The 17,273-nt window shown below is 34.2% G+C and overlaps 1 protein-coding gene across 1 annotated transcript in view; it reads right to left on the bottom strand.

Moving 5' to 3' along the window:
* Positions 1-7,085: 7,085 nt before the first annotated feature.
* The window catches only part of LOC126882322 (zinc finger protein 227-like), a 77,226-nt gene continuing 67,038 nt past the window's right edge, over positions 7,086-17,273 (bottom strand). Inside the window, exon 2 of the mRNA XM_050647199.1 lies at positions 7,086-8,792. Coding sequence (XP_050503156.1) covers positions 7,216-8,792 — 1,577 coding nt within the window. The 3' untranslated portion in view covers positions 7,086-7,215. The remainder of the gene's footprint in view (positions 8,793-17,273) is intronic.

Here is a 17,273-nt window from a genome sequence, read left to right as displayed (position 1 = left end):
CGCTAGCATTTTGTTTAATTTTTTTGGTCATATCTCCATATTTTAAAAAAAGTGTAATAAAAGCTGTAACATCCTGATCATAACAAGACCAGGGCCTTAAGCAACACCACGCTGCTGGGAGAAACGAGGGGAGGAATTCCTCGAACATCCCTTAGGATATTCAAAAGAAAAACGTCCACCGTTCCATCCATCAGAATGGTGTTCTGCCCGACTGCTCAGCCCTGGGTTCGTTCCCTGTTAATTCTTCCTTCACACCCATCCCAGAAAGGTACAGGAAATAAAAAGTCTACCTAATCATTTTAAATATACTATTTATTCAGATATAAAAAAAAACTTAACAAAAATCATTTTATTGTATACAGACAACCAAGTTAATTTTCTGAGCCCGTGACCGAGACCCTGCTGGTAATCGGTACAAAAGTTATAAAGATAAAAATTTACTCATCTTTAAGTCTTTCCGTCACAGTTCCTAAAGGAGGTCCCCAATCCCTGCATAATTTGTCGTCGCCGGCAGTTATGGGAAGTCTAGGGCTCCCTTGTTGGGCTGTCTTGTCTCTGTAGGGCTGTCTTGTCTAATTCATTCTACTGACGCATCAGGATAAGGTTGTAAGCCAGTTCCACTCTTCAAGGTAGTGTGTTTTCTTTTCCAGGTAGTGCTTGACTAAAGTCTTCTTCCCGAGGTAGGGGCCATTGTTTAACGGCCTACACACAAACACGATAAAGTATGCCAATATTGTGCCTGATTTACATGGCAATGGCAAAAGAGCAAGTACAAATTTGTATCGGATTTAATTAAATACCTTCGAAGAGATGTACTAATTGATTTGACGATAGTAGGGTCGCTTATAGAAATATATAGTCCGAGGGACAAATACCAAGCGGATTGGTGTAGCGTTCAATCGGCTGATTGAAACGTTACAAAGCACTAGTTTATGCTTTATCACGTTTATCAGATCTAATGAGAAATGTTTTTTTTTTAAATAAACATATTTTGAAAATAAGATACTGTTGTTTATTGTTTTGTACTACATACCACAGAAAAAAATAAATAAATAACATTTGTTACAATAAAAAAACAATTAGGGTTTTCGAGACCCCACTGTGCAGTCTACGCTAGATGAAAGAACTGTGCTGTTCTAGGGTTAAAATAAAATTTTGTTTGCAATTTTATTTTCAACAGGGTTAAGTATCATTTATTATTTTTTAGCAAAAAGGGTTTAATAAATTAAAATAAGTTATGTTATGTTAAAATATATTATTTATTTTACATACAAACACGTTTTAGGGGTTTCATTATTAGTCAAGATATTTCAAGATTTATTTTTTTCTCGACAAGAAATCTTGGTCTTGACATACGGTATGCGGCAAAATAAACAGTACTGAAATTCGTATGCCTCAAATTTGTATGTCAGGTGCCGAAACGTATTGAATGGTTTCCGAACGTCATTATAACGTATGTGAATGTCGTGATAATGTTAGTTGGTTCAGAGAATGGTTCTCAGTCTTGCATAAAAAATTTTTATGGTGAAGTACTATTTTCGGTCCTACGGAAAAGGTCAGGAAAACAGTCCAAGCTTAAAATCAACAATGGTTTCAGCAGGACGAGATAACCTGTCACACTGTCAGGGAGTCTCTTCGAATACTACGCGATCATATTGGGAGTTGCCACTCACCAGAACTAACGCCATCAGATGTGTACATATGGGGAATGTTGAAGGAGTCATATAGATCCACCGTCTGCCATTTCGGAATTGCGGATTATAATTAAAGATTTTTTGATGCCAGTGGCAGTGGCGAATCTAGTAATTTTCCTTGGGAGGGGAAATTTGCCTTAGGGGAACTTCCGATGAGAAACCAACCAACAGACATAAAAAGATAAACTCAGATTACATAAAAGATATAAATAATAATTTATAGATATTCTTCTTCTTCAGGTACCGTGTCCGTATTCAGACGTTGGCTGTCATCATGTTTACAAGTTCCTGAAACCTCTCTCTATCGGCTGCTGCGAGAAATAATTATATATAAATATAACTAAATATAAATATAAATATAACTATATATAAATATATAGACATTAAGTTCCCTTATAGTCCAGGGCGCATCTGTTTTGAGATGGACGTTGAGAGGTGACTCAAATTTTTTTATCTGACAATAAAACACTGAAAATGTTTGTTTTCTATACTTTCACAAAATTTATTACAACTATGTGACTACAGCTGTTTCGGTAGAGTGCCTTTCTCAAGTGATATAGTTTACAATGTGTTTGCCTTTTAAAGTCTTTAACTGAAGAGATTGAGGAGTGGGGAGCTGTTTGTCTCGAGTTGGTCATTCAGAATTATATCCGTATTTTTCAGTTTATTAATTTGCATAGATTCTAAAAAAGATAGCATAAGGCCTTTATTTTGAATATGCAGAATTTGAAACTCTTCATTGAAAGAATGATTATAATCTAGAAGGTGAAGTGCGTATGTAAAAGTGTCTGTTTTTCTATTGTTGAAAGCCCTTTTGTGTTCTGCTATCCGTTTGTCAAAAGTTCTGCCAGTTTGACCGATGTACGTTTTCGGACAGTCACCACAAGTTAGTTTGTACACACCGCTCTGTAGTTGTTTTCTCTTTCGGCTTTTATTGTTCTTAATATATTTGCTTAAGTTGTTGTTAGTTTTGAAAGCTGGTGTTATTCCTTTGTTTTTGATGTATCTGGCTATTTTTGTTGTTATCTTGCCAGTATATATGTGAGAGAGCAGAAGGTACTGGGTTCTTTCGATGGTGGTTGACACACTAATTTCAGGGCTTTCTTATGGAGTTTTTGGTTTAAAATTGTGTTAACTGTTTGTTTGTTATAGCCGTTGTTTACTGCTATTTGTTTAATGATGTTTAGTTCTATCTCGAAGTTCTTTTTGTCATGGGAATTTCTGTCAGTCTATGTATCATGACAAAAAATAACTTCGAGATAGAACTAAACATCATTAAACAAATAGCAGTAAACAACGGCTATAACGAACAAATAGTTAACAAAATTTTAAACCAAAAACTCCATAAGAAAGCACTGAAATTAGTGTATCCACCACCACAGAAAGAACCCAGTACCTTCCGCTCTCTCACATATATACTGGTAAGATAACAACAAAAATAGCCAGATACATAAAAATGAAAGGAATAACACCTGCTTTCAGAACTAACAACAACTTAAGCAAATATATTAAGAACAATAAAAGCCGAAAGAGAAAGCAACTAGAGTGGTATGTACAAACTAACTTGTGGTGACTGTCCGAAAACGTACATCGGTCAAACTGGCAGAACTTTTGACAAACGCATAGTAAAACACAAAAGGGCTTTCAACAATAGAAAAACAGACACTTCTACATACGCACTTCACCTTCTAGATCATAATCATTCTTTCAATGAAGAGTTTCAAATTCTGCATATTCAAAATAAAGGCCTTAAGCTATCTTTTTTAGAATCTATGGAAATTAATAAACTGAAAAATACAGATATAATTCTGAATGACCAACTTGAGACAAACAGCTCCAAACTCCTCAACCTCTTCAGTTAAAGACTTAAAAAAGGCAAACACATTGTAAACTATATCACCTGTGAAAGGCACTCTGCCGAAACAGCTGTAGTCACATAGTTGTAATAAATTTTGTGGAAGTATAGAAAACAAACGTTTTTAGTGTTTTATTGTTAGATAAAATGAACTTCCATCAAGTAACGGTCGAATCAATCAAATTTTTTTGCAGAAATTGCTTAAAAATAACTCAAATGATAATATTTGAGTTATCCTCCCACTCAAAATGGTCCGGAACATTGTTTAAATAAGCAAAATGTCAAAATATGAAGGAAAAATTCGATTTTTATTGGTTTTTTGATATGTAACTTTAAAAGTATTCATTTCTGAGAAAAGTTGTACTGACATAAAAGTTGTGTAATTAAATTTCTTACAATATAGAATTGGTTAAACATTTAAAAAATAGTCACCCTTGTTGCAAAATAGCAATAATTGCGAAAAAACATACAAAAACAAGTATTCGCATTTTACGTTTTTCAACCATTTATGCTACACTTAGGACCTTGATATTTTACCCAGAAAAACTATGATACATTAAAACAACACTGTAAATTTCATTACGATCGGTTTAATAGATTTTGCAATCCAGCTTTCGCAATAAAAATTTATTTATTTTTTAATGTTACAGGACTGAAAATAAAGCAGATAGCAAGTTGATTTTGTTTGCTTATAGAAGTGTACTGTACCTTTCATTTGCAATTTGCAAAATTAATATCGATTAACTACCACGGCGTCAGGAATTTTTTTAAATAAACATTAATTTTTGGTGCTACGCGCAGGACAGCTGTGTTCGATTCACACAAGTTGATTTCCACCAAAATTTCTTCCAATCTTTAATATATTATTTTCTTACTCTATATTTTGTTGTATTTTAATATTTTAATTCCACAAAAATCAAACTAATTTTATTATTGTTTGTGAAATATTGTTTAAACAATTGCATATGTTTAAAAATAATAAAATTTTATTCTATAAGTTAAAATATATGAACAAAGAAAGTTTTTGCTAAAAAAAGCGTCATTTCAAAGGATAGAGTATGTGTTTATATTTTGCGATAAACAAATTTATTTATTTATATCGAAATGTAATAAAAATTAAAATGTATCAATCATTATCAAAGGTCATTGGAATGCCCAATCAGAGCAAACTATCCGCTGTCCTATTTAAAAAAAATTCTGACGCCGTGGTATTTAATCGATTTTAATTTTGCAAATTGCAAATGAAAGGTACAGTACACTTTTATATGCAAAAAAATCAACTTGCTATCTGCTTTATTTTCAGTCCTGTAACATTTTGAAAAAATGAATTTTTTTTGCGAAAGTTGGATTGCAAAATTTATTTTGCAAAATCTGTTGAACTGTTGGTTTACAGTATGTATTGTTTTACTGTATCAAAGTTTTTCTGGGTAAAATATAAAGGTCCTAAGTGTAGCATAAATACTTAAAAAACGTAAAATGCGAATACTTGTTTTTGTATGGTTTTTTCGCAATAATTGCTATTTTACAACAAGGGTGACTATTTTTTTAATTTTTAACCAATTCTATATTGTAGGACATTTAATTACGCAACTTTCATGTCAGTACAACTTTTCTCGGAAATGTTTTAAAGTTATAATCAAAAAACGAAGAAAAAATCGAATTTTTCCTTCATTTTTTTACATTTTGATTATTTAAACAATGTTCCGGACCTTTTTGAGAGGGAGGATAACTCAAATATTATTATTTGAGTCATTTTCAAGCAATTTCTGCAAAAAAAATTGAGTCACCTCTCAACGTCCAAATGTACTAATATTTTTACAGATGCGCCCTGGTCTATTCATTTTCTTAGCTAGCGTATTTGGTCGAATTTGTCTTTCTGTGACAAATTCTTGGTCACAGAATGTCTTTAATTTTGGATCTTGTTAGGGAGGGAAATTTCCTGTTTAGGCCAGGGTAATAAGACAAAAATATACCCTGTTCGTGACCCTTCAGCAGCCAGGGTACTGAAGCGTTTTTTCGACAAGTAATACCTATAGGAACAAATTGTAACTATTTCCTGCGTAGGATCTGGCGGCCATTTTTATTTATAAACAATTAACTGTCAAAAAGTGGCATTTTTCCCTTTTTTTTTCAAATCAATGGAAAACAATGAAACTTATGATTTCTTTAGTACAAATATCTTTGAGATTATGGAAAAAGCTTTAGAATGACATATTACAAAGTTTGATATGCTCATTTATTGTTAATATAATTGAGAAAAAAGGTCGGAATTGAAAAAAAAATTATTTTCGCAATAACTGCTGCAAAAATTAGTGTACAGGTTTGACATTTTTGTCAAATGAGGGTTCTTTGGTGCTTACTATGTGATAAAAATTTCAAAGCGATTCATTCAACTGTTTAAATTTTATTCGAATTGTTTATCTCAGACAGCATTTTTTTTGCAATAACATAAGTCAGAAAAAAATGACTTTAGAACCATTCCACAGGTTTCAAATAGAAGAGCATGAGCTATATTTTCAACTTGGTTTAGAGAAAATGAATAAAATATGCATTTATTAGTAATAAATAATTATGCAAAAGTATGTAAATCTTTCCTTATAAACTTTATGAATATCTTTTTCCAAAAAAATTAACTTTTTTTACCCTGTTTTAAGTGCACAACTACCAAGTAATGTTATTTATATCATAATTGATTAAAAATTGTAATAAATATATATAATTTCTTATATAACAAAATAAAAAGTTTATAAGGAAAGATTTACGATACTATTGCATAAGTATTTATTACTAATAAATGCATTTTTTATTCGCTTTTTTTAAACCAAGTTGAAAATATAGCTCATGCTCTTTCATTTGACACCTGTGGAATGGTTCTAACGTCATTTTTTTCTGACTTATGTTATTGCAAAAAAAATGCTCTCTGGGATAAACAATTTGAATAAAATTTAAACAATTGAATAAATCGCTTTGAAATTTTTATCACATATTAAGCACTAAAGAACCCTTATATGACAAAAATGTCAAAGCTGTACACTAATTTTTACAATAGATATTGCGAAATTAATTTTTTTTGCAATTCCGACCTTTTTTCTCAATTATATTAACAATAAATGAGTATATCAAACTTTGTAATACGTCATTTTAAAGCTTTTTCCATAGTCTCAAAGATATTTGTTCTAAAATAACCATGTTTCACTGTTTTCCATTGATTTGAAAAAAAAAAAAAGGAAAAATGCCATTTTTTGACACTTAATTGTTTATAAATAAAAATAGCCGCCAGATCCTACGCAGGAAATAGTTACAATTTGCTCTTATAGGTATTACCTGTCGAAAAAACGCTTCAGTACCCTGGCTGCTCGAGTGTCATGGAAAAAACCTTATTACCCTGGACTAGTTTTCCTCCTCGTAGATCCGCCACTGGCCAGAGGGCATCTTTAAAATCTATTTTATCGGGAACGTACGTCGTCGTGAATAATGTTCGCAAGGCTATAATATGATGTATATTAGATATAAAAAGAATCATAAACAACTCAATATTCATTTCAGTACTGTTTATTTTGCCACATACTGTATAATTTCTTGTTTTGATCTTGTCTTGAAATCAAGACAAGATCTTGAAATTTTCAAGAACTTGGCGTATGTGCAAATTGGTATATTCTGTGGACTTCAATTCTTGGACTTGCACGGTTTTTCTCCTGAGTGCACTCTCAAATGTCTTTTCACCATACCTGCCTGACTAAATTGCTTAAAACAAATTTCACACTTGTATGGTTTTTCTCCTGAGTGCACTCTCAAATGTAATTTCAAAATACCTGTCTGACTAAATTGCTTAAAACAAATTTCACACCTGTAAGGTTTTTCTCCAGTATGTACTCTCAAGTGTGTTTTCAAACCGTCTGCTACACTAAACCCTTTGGAACAAATTTCACACTTGTATGGTTTGTCTCCAGTATGTGTTCTCAAATGGTTTTTCAAATGAGTAGCAGTGATAAACTGTTTAAAACAAGTTTGACACTTGTAGGGTTTTTCTCCAGTGTGTACTCTCAAATGTATTTTAAAATGGTCTCCTGTAGTAAACTGTTTAAAACAAATTTCACACTTGTACGGCTTTTCTCCAGTATGTATTCTCTTATGTCTTGCCAAAGAAGTAGAACCACTAAATTGTTTCAAACAAATTTCACACTTATGAGATTTTTCTCCAGAATGTATTCTCATATGTCTTGCCAAACTAGTACTAAAAAACTGTTTAAAACAAATTTCACACTTTTGAGACTTTCCAGAGTGTCCTATCATATGATGTCTCAAACTATTTGCTACAGAATACTGTTTAAAACAAATTTCACACGCATACGGTTTTTCTCCAGTATGTATTCTCAAATGTATTTTCAAATAACTTGAATGACTAAACTTTTTAAGACAAACTTCACACTTATACCGTTTTTCTCCCGTGTGTACTCTCAAATGTGCTTTCAAATTACCCGAATTAACAAACTGTTTAAAGCAAATTTCACATTTTTGAGACTTTTGAGACCTTTCTCCAGTGTGCCCTGTCATATGATATCTCAAACTACTTGCTGCAGCAAACTTTTTAAAACAAATTTCACACTTGTATCTTTTCTCTCCAGTATGCACTCTTAAATGTACGTTCAATTGACTCTCTCTAAAAAACTTTTTAAAACAAATTTCACACTTATGAGGTTTTTCCCCAGTATGTATTCTCAAATGTGTTTTCAAATTACTTGCTGTACTAAACTGTTTAAAACAAATTTCACACTTTCGAATGTGTCCTGTCATATGGCGTTTCAAACTACCTGCTGCAGAAAACTGTTGAAAACAAATTTCACACTTGTATGGTTTGTCTTCAGTATGCACTTTCAAATGTCTTTTTAAATTACTCGCTTCATTAAATTGCTTAAAACAAATTTCACACTTGTGAAGTTTTTCTCCAGTATGTATTCTCAAGTGTATTTTCAAATAACTTGAATTACTAAACTTTTTAAAACAAATTTCACACTTGGAACGTTTTTCTCCCGTGTGTACTCTCAAATGTGCTTTCAAATTACTCGAAGTACTAAACTGTTTAAAACAAATTTCACATTTATGTGGTCTTTTTCCAATCGCAACTTTCTTATTTTTATTTGATGTTTTTCCTCGAGTGTGTCGAGCCGTATCATTTACTTGGTGAGATGAATCTCCAATGACTTTCTCCATAATTTCCATTTTGCTTTCATCTTGGTGATAACCTAAAATACAAAACAACTATAATGTAATTATTCGAGTAAAAGGGAAAATGAATGCAATAATCCAATTAAAATTTCTGTAACGTTTTGGCAAAAGGTGATATATCCATCTAGCCTAATTTTTCAATAGAGTATTGTGAAAGTCTGAAAGGCCTTCGCCGACGGACACCTTTTTATTAGCACTGAAACGATTCATTAGCAGACGCGGAAAACCTCAACAAATATATTCTGACAATGGCACAAACTTCGTCGGTGCCAATAACGAATTACAAGCCTTAAGCAATTTTCTGATTTCAAATCAAGATAAAATTTCGGAATTGTGTACATCCGAAAATATAAACTGGCATTTTATTCCGGCACACTCTCCGCACTTCGGTGGCCTCTCTGCGAGGCAGGAATAAAATCGAGCAAGAATCATTTAAAGCGAGTGATAGGTAATAATATTCTAACCTTCGAAGAATTGTCGACAGTATTTGCTCAAATTGAAGCAATTTTAAATTCCCGACCCCTTCCACCACTCTCTTCCGATCCTAATGACGATAATCCGTTAACCCCCGCTCACTTTCTCATCGGCCAACCGTTATCAGCAACTCCTGAACCAGACGTCACAGAATTACCGACTGGAAGACTTTCTCAGTTCCAACTCCTGGAACAAATGTGACAGAACTTCTGGCGACGATGGTCGAAAGAGTACGTATCCGAACTGCAGCAGAGGGTCAAATGGAAAGAGACGCAGAGAACTTTATCCCAAGGTTCTATGGTACTAATTAAGGTGATACAGTAGCGATCAACAGGTAGCCAAAACGCGTTCCAAGATTGCGGCTGTAATTTTGAATATTTTTTCGAAATATTTGGCACACGTATTCGTAATATAATAAAGAATGGCGGTACAGAGCCCAATTTGAAAAATATATTAATATGTGGAAATTACTCTGTATTTAAATACAATATTTAAAAAAACGAGCCTGTACCGCCATTAAGAAGAACAAAAAAATAAACTTTCTTCAAATAAACTTTTTTATGCGATGCCTAGATTTTGTGTGATTTTGGAACTACTAATGAAATAAAAAATTTTACTAGTTCCAAAATGACACAAAATCTAGGCATCGGATAAAAAAGTTTATTTGAAGAAAGTGTATTTTTTTGTTCTTCTTAATGGCGGTACAGGCTCGTTTTTTTAATATTGTATTTAATTACAGAGTAATTTGTACATATTAACATATTTTTCAAATTGGGCTCTGTACCGCCATTCTTTATTATATTACGAATACATGTGCCAAATATCTCGAAAAAATATTCAAAATTACAGCCGCAATCTTGGAACGCGTTTTCGCTACCTGTTGATCGCTACTGTTTCCTCTTAAGGAAGATAATATCAATCCGTTGAAATGGAGACTGGGCGGATTGTAGAGCTACATCTTGGGAAGGATGGAATTTGTCGGGTGGCATCGATACGAACTGCAAATGGTATCATCCGGCGAGCCTTCCCGAAGATTTGTCCATTACCCGTCGACGATTGAAAGGGAGTCCTTTCAAGGCCGGGGGCATGTTAGAGCCGGCAACAGTGTAAACCACGCTGTAATCTACGACCACGAGGCGCAGCACATCGACAAGAACCCTCTCTTCAACTCCGACCGCCAAGGAAGAAGCACCGTTTATTTACATGTCAAAGAACCTGTTAAATTCATTAAATAAATACTAAATTCATACGGTAAGCGTTTTCATGCGAACAAATTAGTTATATACAGTCCATTAAATATGTATATTACACCAATTTTAACTTTATTTTATTATTATTATAACTATTTTTATTTATCTAACTATTTTATTTATACATATTTTACCTATTTATTTTATTTATACTTATTTATTTATTCTAGTTTTTAATTATTTTAAATCTTCAAAAAAAGGCGAATCCGATGCAGGGACGACTTTAGGGAACTGAACCAAAACGGACCTCAAGGATCAACTTGGTATACGGATATTGCAGGTGAACGTGGGCAGAACGCGTAGAGCACACGATCTTCACGTAAAAGCCTACAAGCGGGACACTGACCTGCCCGTCGTCCCCGAACCGAACAAAAAAAATAGCATCGGACGGTGGATGGGTACAAGATAAGGGAAAAATGTGGCGGTGATCATTAGAAATAGGGATATAGGGGTGCGGGGCATTGTCAGGGGCGGAAATCACATACTCATCAAACTGAGGGATTTCAGCCTCCTGCCATGCTACGTATCACCGAACATCCCTATGTTAAGATACAAGACGATTGTAGATGAAATAATAAGCGCCGCCACAAGCGAAAAAGAAGACTTGGTCGCCGGGGACATCAACGCTAAATCGAGGTTATGGCCTTCCCCCCTAAAATAACAAAAAGGGGAACCTTTGGAACGAATGGATAGCCCAGGCTGGCCTCCAAGTCTTAAATAATAATAAACCAACTTTTATAAGAGGGACCAGCCAGACGCATATTGATGTAACTTTCGCAACTGAAGAGCTATCCAAAAGAATACAGGGATGGGATGTCCTCGACAACCACTTATTTACCTACCACCGTTACATCCAGCACGAGGTTAAGGTAAAAGGGGGAGTAAGACGGCCGATAGGACACGCCGAACTCTATTTTAACAAAACCACGTACCTATCGGAGGTCAGAAAGATCAATGAGGAAGAGATTTCTTACCTTGACCAACTCGGAAGAGCATTAAAAAATGCAGCAAAGTTGGCCACCGTGAAGAAAAAGAATAACAAAAAATCCCCCTACAAATAGACGGACGAGAGAAGGTTTACGGGGGAGATGCCTCAGAGCTCGAAGGAATTACACGAGAAGCCAGGTAGTCTAGTCGCAACATAGGGGTTCCCGTGGGCACTTTTAGGTCGCCGCGATTTGATGGTGGTATTAAAGGTTTTTTTTGGGTCGCTGAATCCAATAGAAGTGGTCTGGAAGCCCAAATGTGGTGCGTTTAATTGTTATTAGCAAATTTATGGTAAAATTAGGTGTTTTTCAGGAATTATTAGAAGCCCTGTAAATAAATTGATAGTGTTAAGTACTTCTCTGGTGTATTTTTGGTCGCTGAATCGAATGCGACCAGTCGCGATTACTCAAAATATGTTCTTATTTTGTTAATAACAAAATAATTGTTTATTCGCCGAAGAGCTCGAAATGCGCTATCTACAGCAATTGCACAATATCACTTGTTTTGTTTGACATGTTAGCTACGTGTATACCAAATTTCATGTCAATCCAAGTAGTTTTTTTTAATCTAGAGCAAAAACCGTAAGTAAACGTACTATAAACCATTATTTTTGCAATAATTTATTAATAACAAAGTCGGAACGTGGTTTAAGCTATCACGACTAGTGGCAATCGATTTAGCGTATAAAAATACTATGTAAAAGACTACAAACTTGCTGTAGATAACGCATTTAGAGCTTTTCGGCGAATAAACAATTATTTTGTTATTAACAAAATAAGAACACATTTTGAGTAATCGCGACTAGTCGCATTCGATTCAGCGACCAAAAATACACCAGAGAAGACCTTAACACTATCAATTTATTTAAAGGGCTTCTAATAATTCCTAAAAAACACCTAATTTTAGCATAATTTGTTAATAACAATTAAACGCACAACATTTGTGCTTCCAGACCACTTCCATTGGATTCAGCGACCCAAAAAAACCTATAATACCACCATTAAATTTCGGCGACCTAAGGCTTTCTTGCTACTGGACTAAGGGCCACCTCGAGCTCAAAGAAACCTACAAAGAACTAAAGAAAACACTGAATAAGAAAATAAAACAAGAAAAAAAGGAAGTGGCAGACCCTGATAAAAGCATTGGATGAGCATATATGGGGCGATGCCTACAAGATTACCATGAAGTCTTTAAAGATAATGGCTCCATATAAACTGGAAGAGGACCAGCGGATGGAATCGGCTGAACTCCTCTTCTCCACTAAGGACATTCAAACTTTTACAAAAATCTTTCCAACAATGGTGGAGGAGTTCACGGAAGACAAAATAAAAACCGCTGGTCAGGAAATGAAGACGAGGAAAGCTCCTGACCCCGACGGGCTGCCACCAGAGGCAATTAAGATAACAGCAACGGAGAAACCAGGTTTGATCAGAAGAATATGCCACGACCTACTGTAGAAACAAAAGCTCCCCAGGGACTTAAAAGAAGCGAATCTTGTTCTGCTCCTAAAGCCTGGGAAACCCCCCGATTCAGCATCCTCTTATCGGCTAATAGGCCTCCTCGGCTGCCTTGGTACATTATACGAAAGACTTATCAAGAAGAGGCTGGAAGGCATGTTGGAAGATGTGAGAGTGTTATCACAGCAACAATACAGATTTCAAAAAGGTCGATCGACAGTCGATGCCGCGACCTGGATAAGAGACGCGGCTAGATCAAGCAAAAAAGATGGGTGGTTCTTGTTCTGTTGGACATAAAAAACGCTTTCAATTTAGCAAATTGCGGTCTCATAGCAGACAGAATCTTCGAATTTGGGGCTCCAGAATAGGGGAAAGTCGCCTATGATGGCATACCTAATTTTAACTCAATTTTTTAAGTGTATTTAAAATTGTCTAAGCATTTTTATGGTGCCAAGCGAGCGATTCGAACTTAGCTTTTAAGTTTTGTACAATATAATATTGATTTTTTACGTTTTTTGCACACTTTTAATTTTTTTTTGAATTATTAGCAAGTATGCCATCATAGGTGACACATGTTTCCTATGATGGCACACCATTTATTTTAAAGCAAAAGAACTTAATTTTTTATGTTTTATTACAAAAAATAACTGATTTTAATCTGATTTTAATCAGATTATGGGCCGGTTGTTCGAACGCTAATCAACAATGATCACTATCAAATATTTAATTACTGTCACCAACTGTCAATGTCAACTTTTATTGGGTTGCTGAAAACATAATTGATTATAATTATGAGATTAGTTAATCAATTAACATAACAATTGTTAACATAATTGATTAAGTAATTTCATAATTGTAATCAATATTTATGATTTCAGCAACCCAATCAAAGTTGACATTGACAGTTGGTGACAGTAATTAAATATTTGATAATGATCATTCTTGATTAGCGTTCGAACAACCGGCCCTAGATGTATCCGAGATGAAAATAATAAAATACTAGTTCACGAAAGGGATGTCAAAAAGAGATGGAGAAAGTACTTTGACAGCTTATTAAATGAAGAATTTGACAGACAGCCTGTAGAGTCAACGGAGACAGTAGCAGCAATGGTCACCAAAATAACCAACGAGGAAGTTGCTCAAGCGCTTCAAAAAATAAAGAAAGGAAAAGCGGTAGGACCAGATGATATTCCTGGGGAAGTATGGAGAGCATTGGGAGAGACAGGAACAAGGTGGCTAGCACGTCTATTTAATAGAATTATGGAAGTTGGACAAATGCCAGACGAATGGAGAAGCAGTATACTGGTACCTGTTTACAAAAACAAGGGAGATATACAACAATGTACAAACTACAGGGCTATAAAACTGCTTAGCCACACCATGAAAATATGGGAAAGACTAATTGATAGACGGATACGTGAAGAGACCGAAATATCCGAGAATCAATTTGGCTTTATGCAGGGTAGATCAACAACAGATGCAATTTTCATTATAAGGCAGTTGATGGAAAAATACAGGAGTAAAGAAACAAACGCTCATATGGTATTCATTGATCTTGAGAAAGCATATGATAGAGTTCCTCGAGAGATCCTGTGGTGGGCACTCAATAAGAAAGGAGTCCCTGGTGAATATGTAAAGATTGTGAGGGATATGTATGAGGGAGTAACGACTAGTGTTAGGACAGGTGTGGAAGAGAGTGATAAATTTCATGTGAAAGTAGGATTGCACCAAGGCTCTGTGCTTAGTCCGTATTTATTCTCATTAGTTTTGGACCAGATAACAGCGAAACTACAGGGTAACATTCCATGGTGCTTAATGTATGCTGATGACGTCTAGTGATGAGCAAAACAAGAACAAGACCAAGACCGGGCTAGTCTTGGTCTTGTTCTTGCAAGCTTGGTCTTGGTCTTGCAGCTAAAAGGCAGTCTTGGTCTTGGTCTTGCACTAGCCGGTCTTGTTCTTGGTCTTGCTGGTCTTGCTTTTTTGGTAGTAATAATTTGAACCAAACAATTTCGAATAAAATGTACATTAAAATAAATAAATATGTGAAGAATGAAACTATATTTTCTCTTTAAAATTTTAAAAGAATGTAGAATGTAGTTTCAAACGGATACCAATTTTAACATTATACATTCACCTAATTATTTCATTACAAAGTATGTTTCAAACATAAAGGTTTATTTTCAAATTTCAATTTTAAGTTGAATTGAGACACAACCTTCTTTTTATACATTCAATAGAATATGATATAAAAGAAAAAAACAAGTGAAAAAAAAAAGAAGAAAAAAGAAAAAGTTATTAGTTACATTTTATTTTATTTGAAGGAAATACGCGCTTTATTTAATTATACAGTGGAACCTCGATAACTCGGATTAATCGGGACCGCGGCCGATCCGGGTTATCGAAAATCCGGGTTAGCCGGAGAGCATGGTAAAAATTAATAAAATACGGTATACCTATAGATAAAGTCCGTTATAATTAAAATAACATAAAATATATATGCACAGTACACATCTAACTTACCTATAGTTGTATAGAGTATAGTATAGTATAGACAGTATAGAGTATTGTTCATTTCTAGGTAAAAAAACTCAGTCAGTTTCGGTTGTGTCAATTTCGTCTACCATCGCGCCATCGGAACAATGTTATGTTATTTAAGAACAGTGGCTCTTTCATTGTTTAAAAGACCATTGTTTAAAAAATAATTTTTTAAAATACAGTTGGAAATGAATAAAGGAATAACAGGTGGCTGTTGTTTGCGATAGCCCCAGATAATTAACATCGCTCTGCCGCCGCCGCCGTGTGCCATGAGTCATTTTTACTATCGTATAGTTCAAATTACAGAAATACCTATTATCTCTCAAATATATTATGGTCCAAGCGAAGTTTTATCAATGAAACTCGATATTTTTAAGACATTCCAGAAGAGGCTACAGATAAAATGTTTTAACATAATACATACATTTTTATTGTTCAAATGTTTGTCTGATGAAAATCGGTCCGGGTTAGCCGGACTTCCGGGTTATCGGGGCCGACTTATCGAGGTTCCACTGTACATACTTATATACAAGGCAAAAGCAAAACTTTGTTTTTTATGTGGAAAAAATATTTTAAAAAAACTTTCAATTTTAACCAGATGTAAAATTCCTATTAAAATGATGTATCAAACGTGAACACTGATTTCTCATTAAAACAAAATTTCAGTCCATATGAACGTTTAACCTATAAAGTTTGTACACATACTTAGTAAACTTTCTGCATATACAGGGTGGCTGTATAGTGTGACAAAGCTCGATATCTCGGAAACTGTTCATAATAGAGAATAACTGAAAATAGAAAAATTAAAGAAAATCATTTTCCGAAGAATCCAGTATCACTCAAAAAATTTAATATTTTTAGCTTCTAAGTTCCAATTAGAAACAAATATGGCGGAAAATCTATTATACTGGAAACTGTTGAACTGTCATAGAAATAATTTTATTTCTGTTTCTACATATACGGTTTTTAAAATGTCATTTTTGGGTACTACAGAAACGACGTCATCAGTATTCTTCTCATAAAATGTGTTCTTATACGACAGTCTAATACGGAGCATTTTTTTAAATTTGATTGTGCTCCCCTTTTTTTTTGACGTTCGATTGCTTTTTTTGTTATTTGAGTGGCCTGCTTAAGTTAAATACCCTGTACTTACTGTTGTAAAATTATAAGATAACGCTAGAAAAGTCAGAAGAGGAATGTTAAAACCAATTCCAATTCCCCTTAATCTGTTTTACTACCGATCAAAGTATACATCAAAATTGTTGATTTTAGCTTAAAATGTTATGTATTTTAAAAATTCGATATTGTTTAAGGTTTATTACAATGTCAGTATATATTATTGAACTAAAAAAATAAAGTTAAATACTAAAAAAACAATTTCGCAAACAAGTGCAAGAGTCTTTCAGGTTGGTCTTGGTCTTGCGTAGTCTTGCAAGGTTCGGTCTTGGTCTTGAATACCTGGTCTTGGTCTTGGTCTTGCAAACCAAAAGGCGGTCTTGGTCTTGGTGTTGGTCTTGCTGCAAGGCCAAGACCAAGACTGCAAGACCAAGACCAGTCTCGCTCATCACTAATGATGTCGTGTTAGTAGGAAATAGTGAAAGAGACTTAGAACAAAAACTGGAACAGTGGAGACAAGCTCTGGAGGAAAAAGGTTTAAAACTTAGTAGGACAAAAACAGAGTATTTGGAATGTTCATTTAAAGATGGAGCTACTACAAATAAAATGGTATCTTTGGATGGTGAAATGATTGTGAAAAGCAATAGTTTTAAGTACCTAGGATCGGTATTACAGA

The sequence above is a fragment of the Diabrotica virgifera genome, chromosome 3 (assembly GCF_917563875.1).
Source record: "Diabrotica virgifera virgifera chromosome 3, PGI_DIABVI_V3a".
NCBI lineage: Eukaryota > Metazoa > Arthropoda > Insecta > Coleoptera > Chrysomelidae > Diabrotica > Diabrotica virgifera.
Note: the sequence above shows the minus strand (reverse complement) of the source record. Positions and strands in the feature narration are given on the sequence as shown.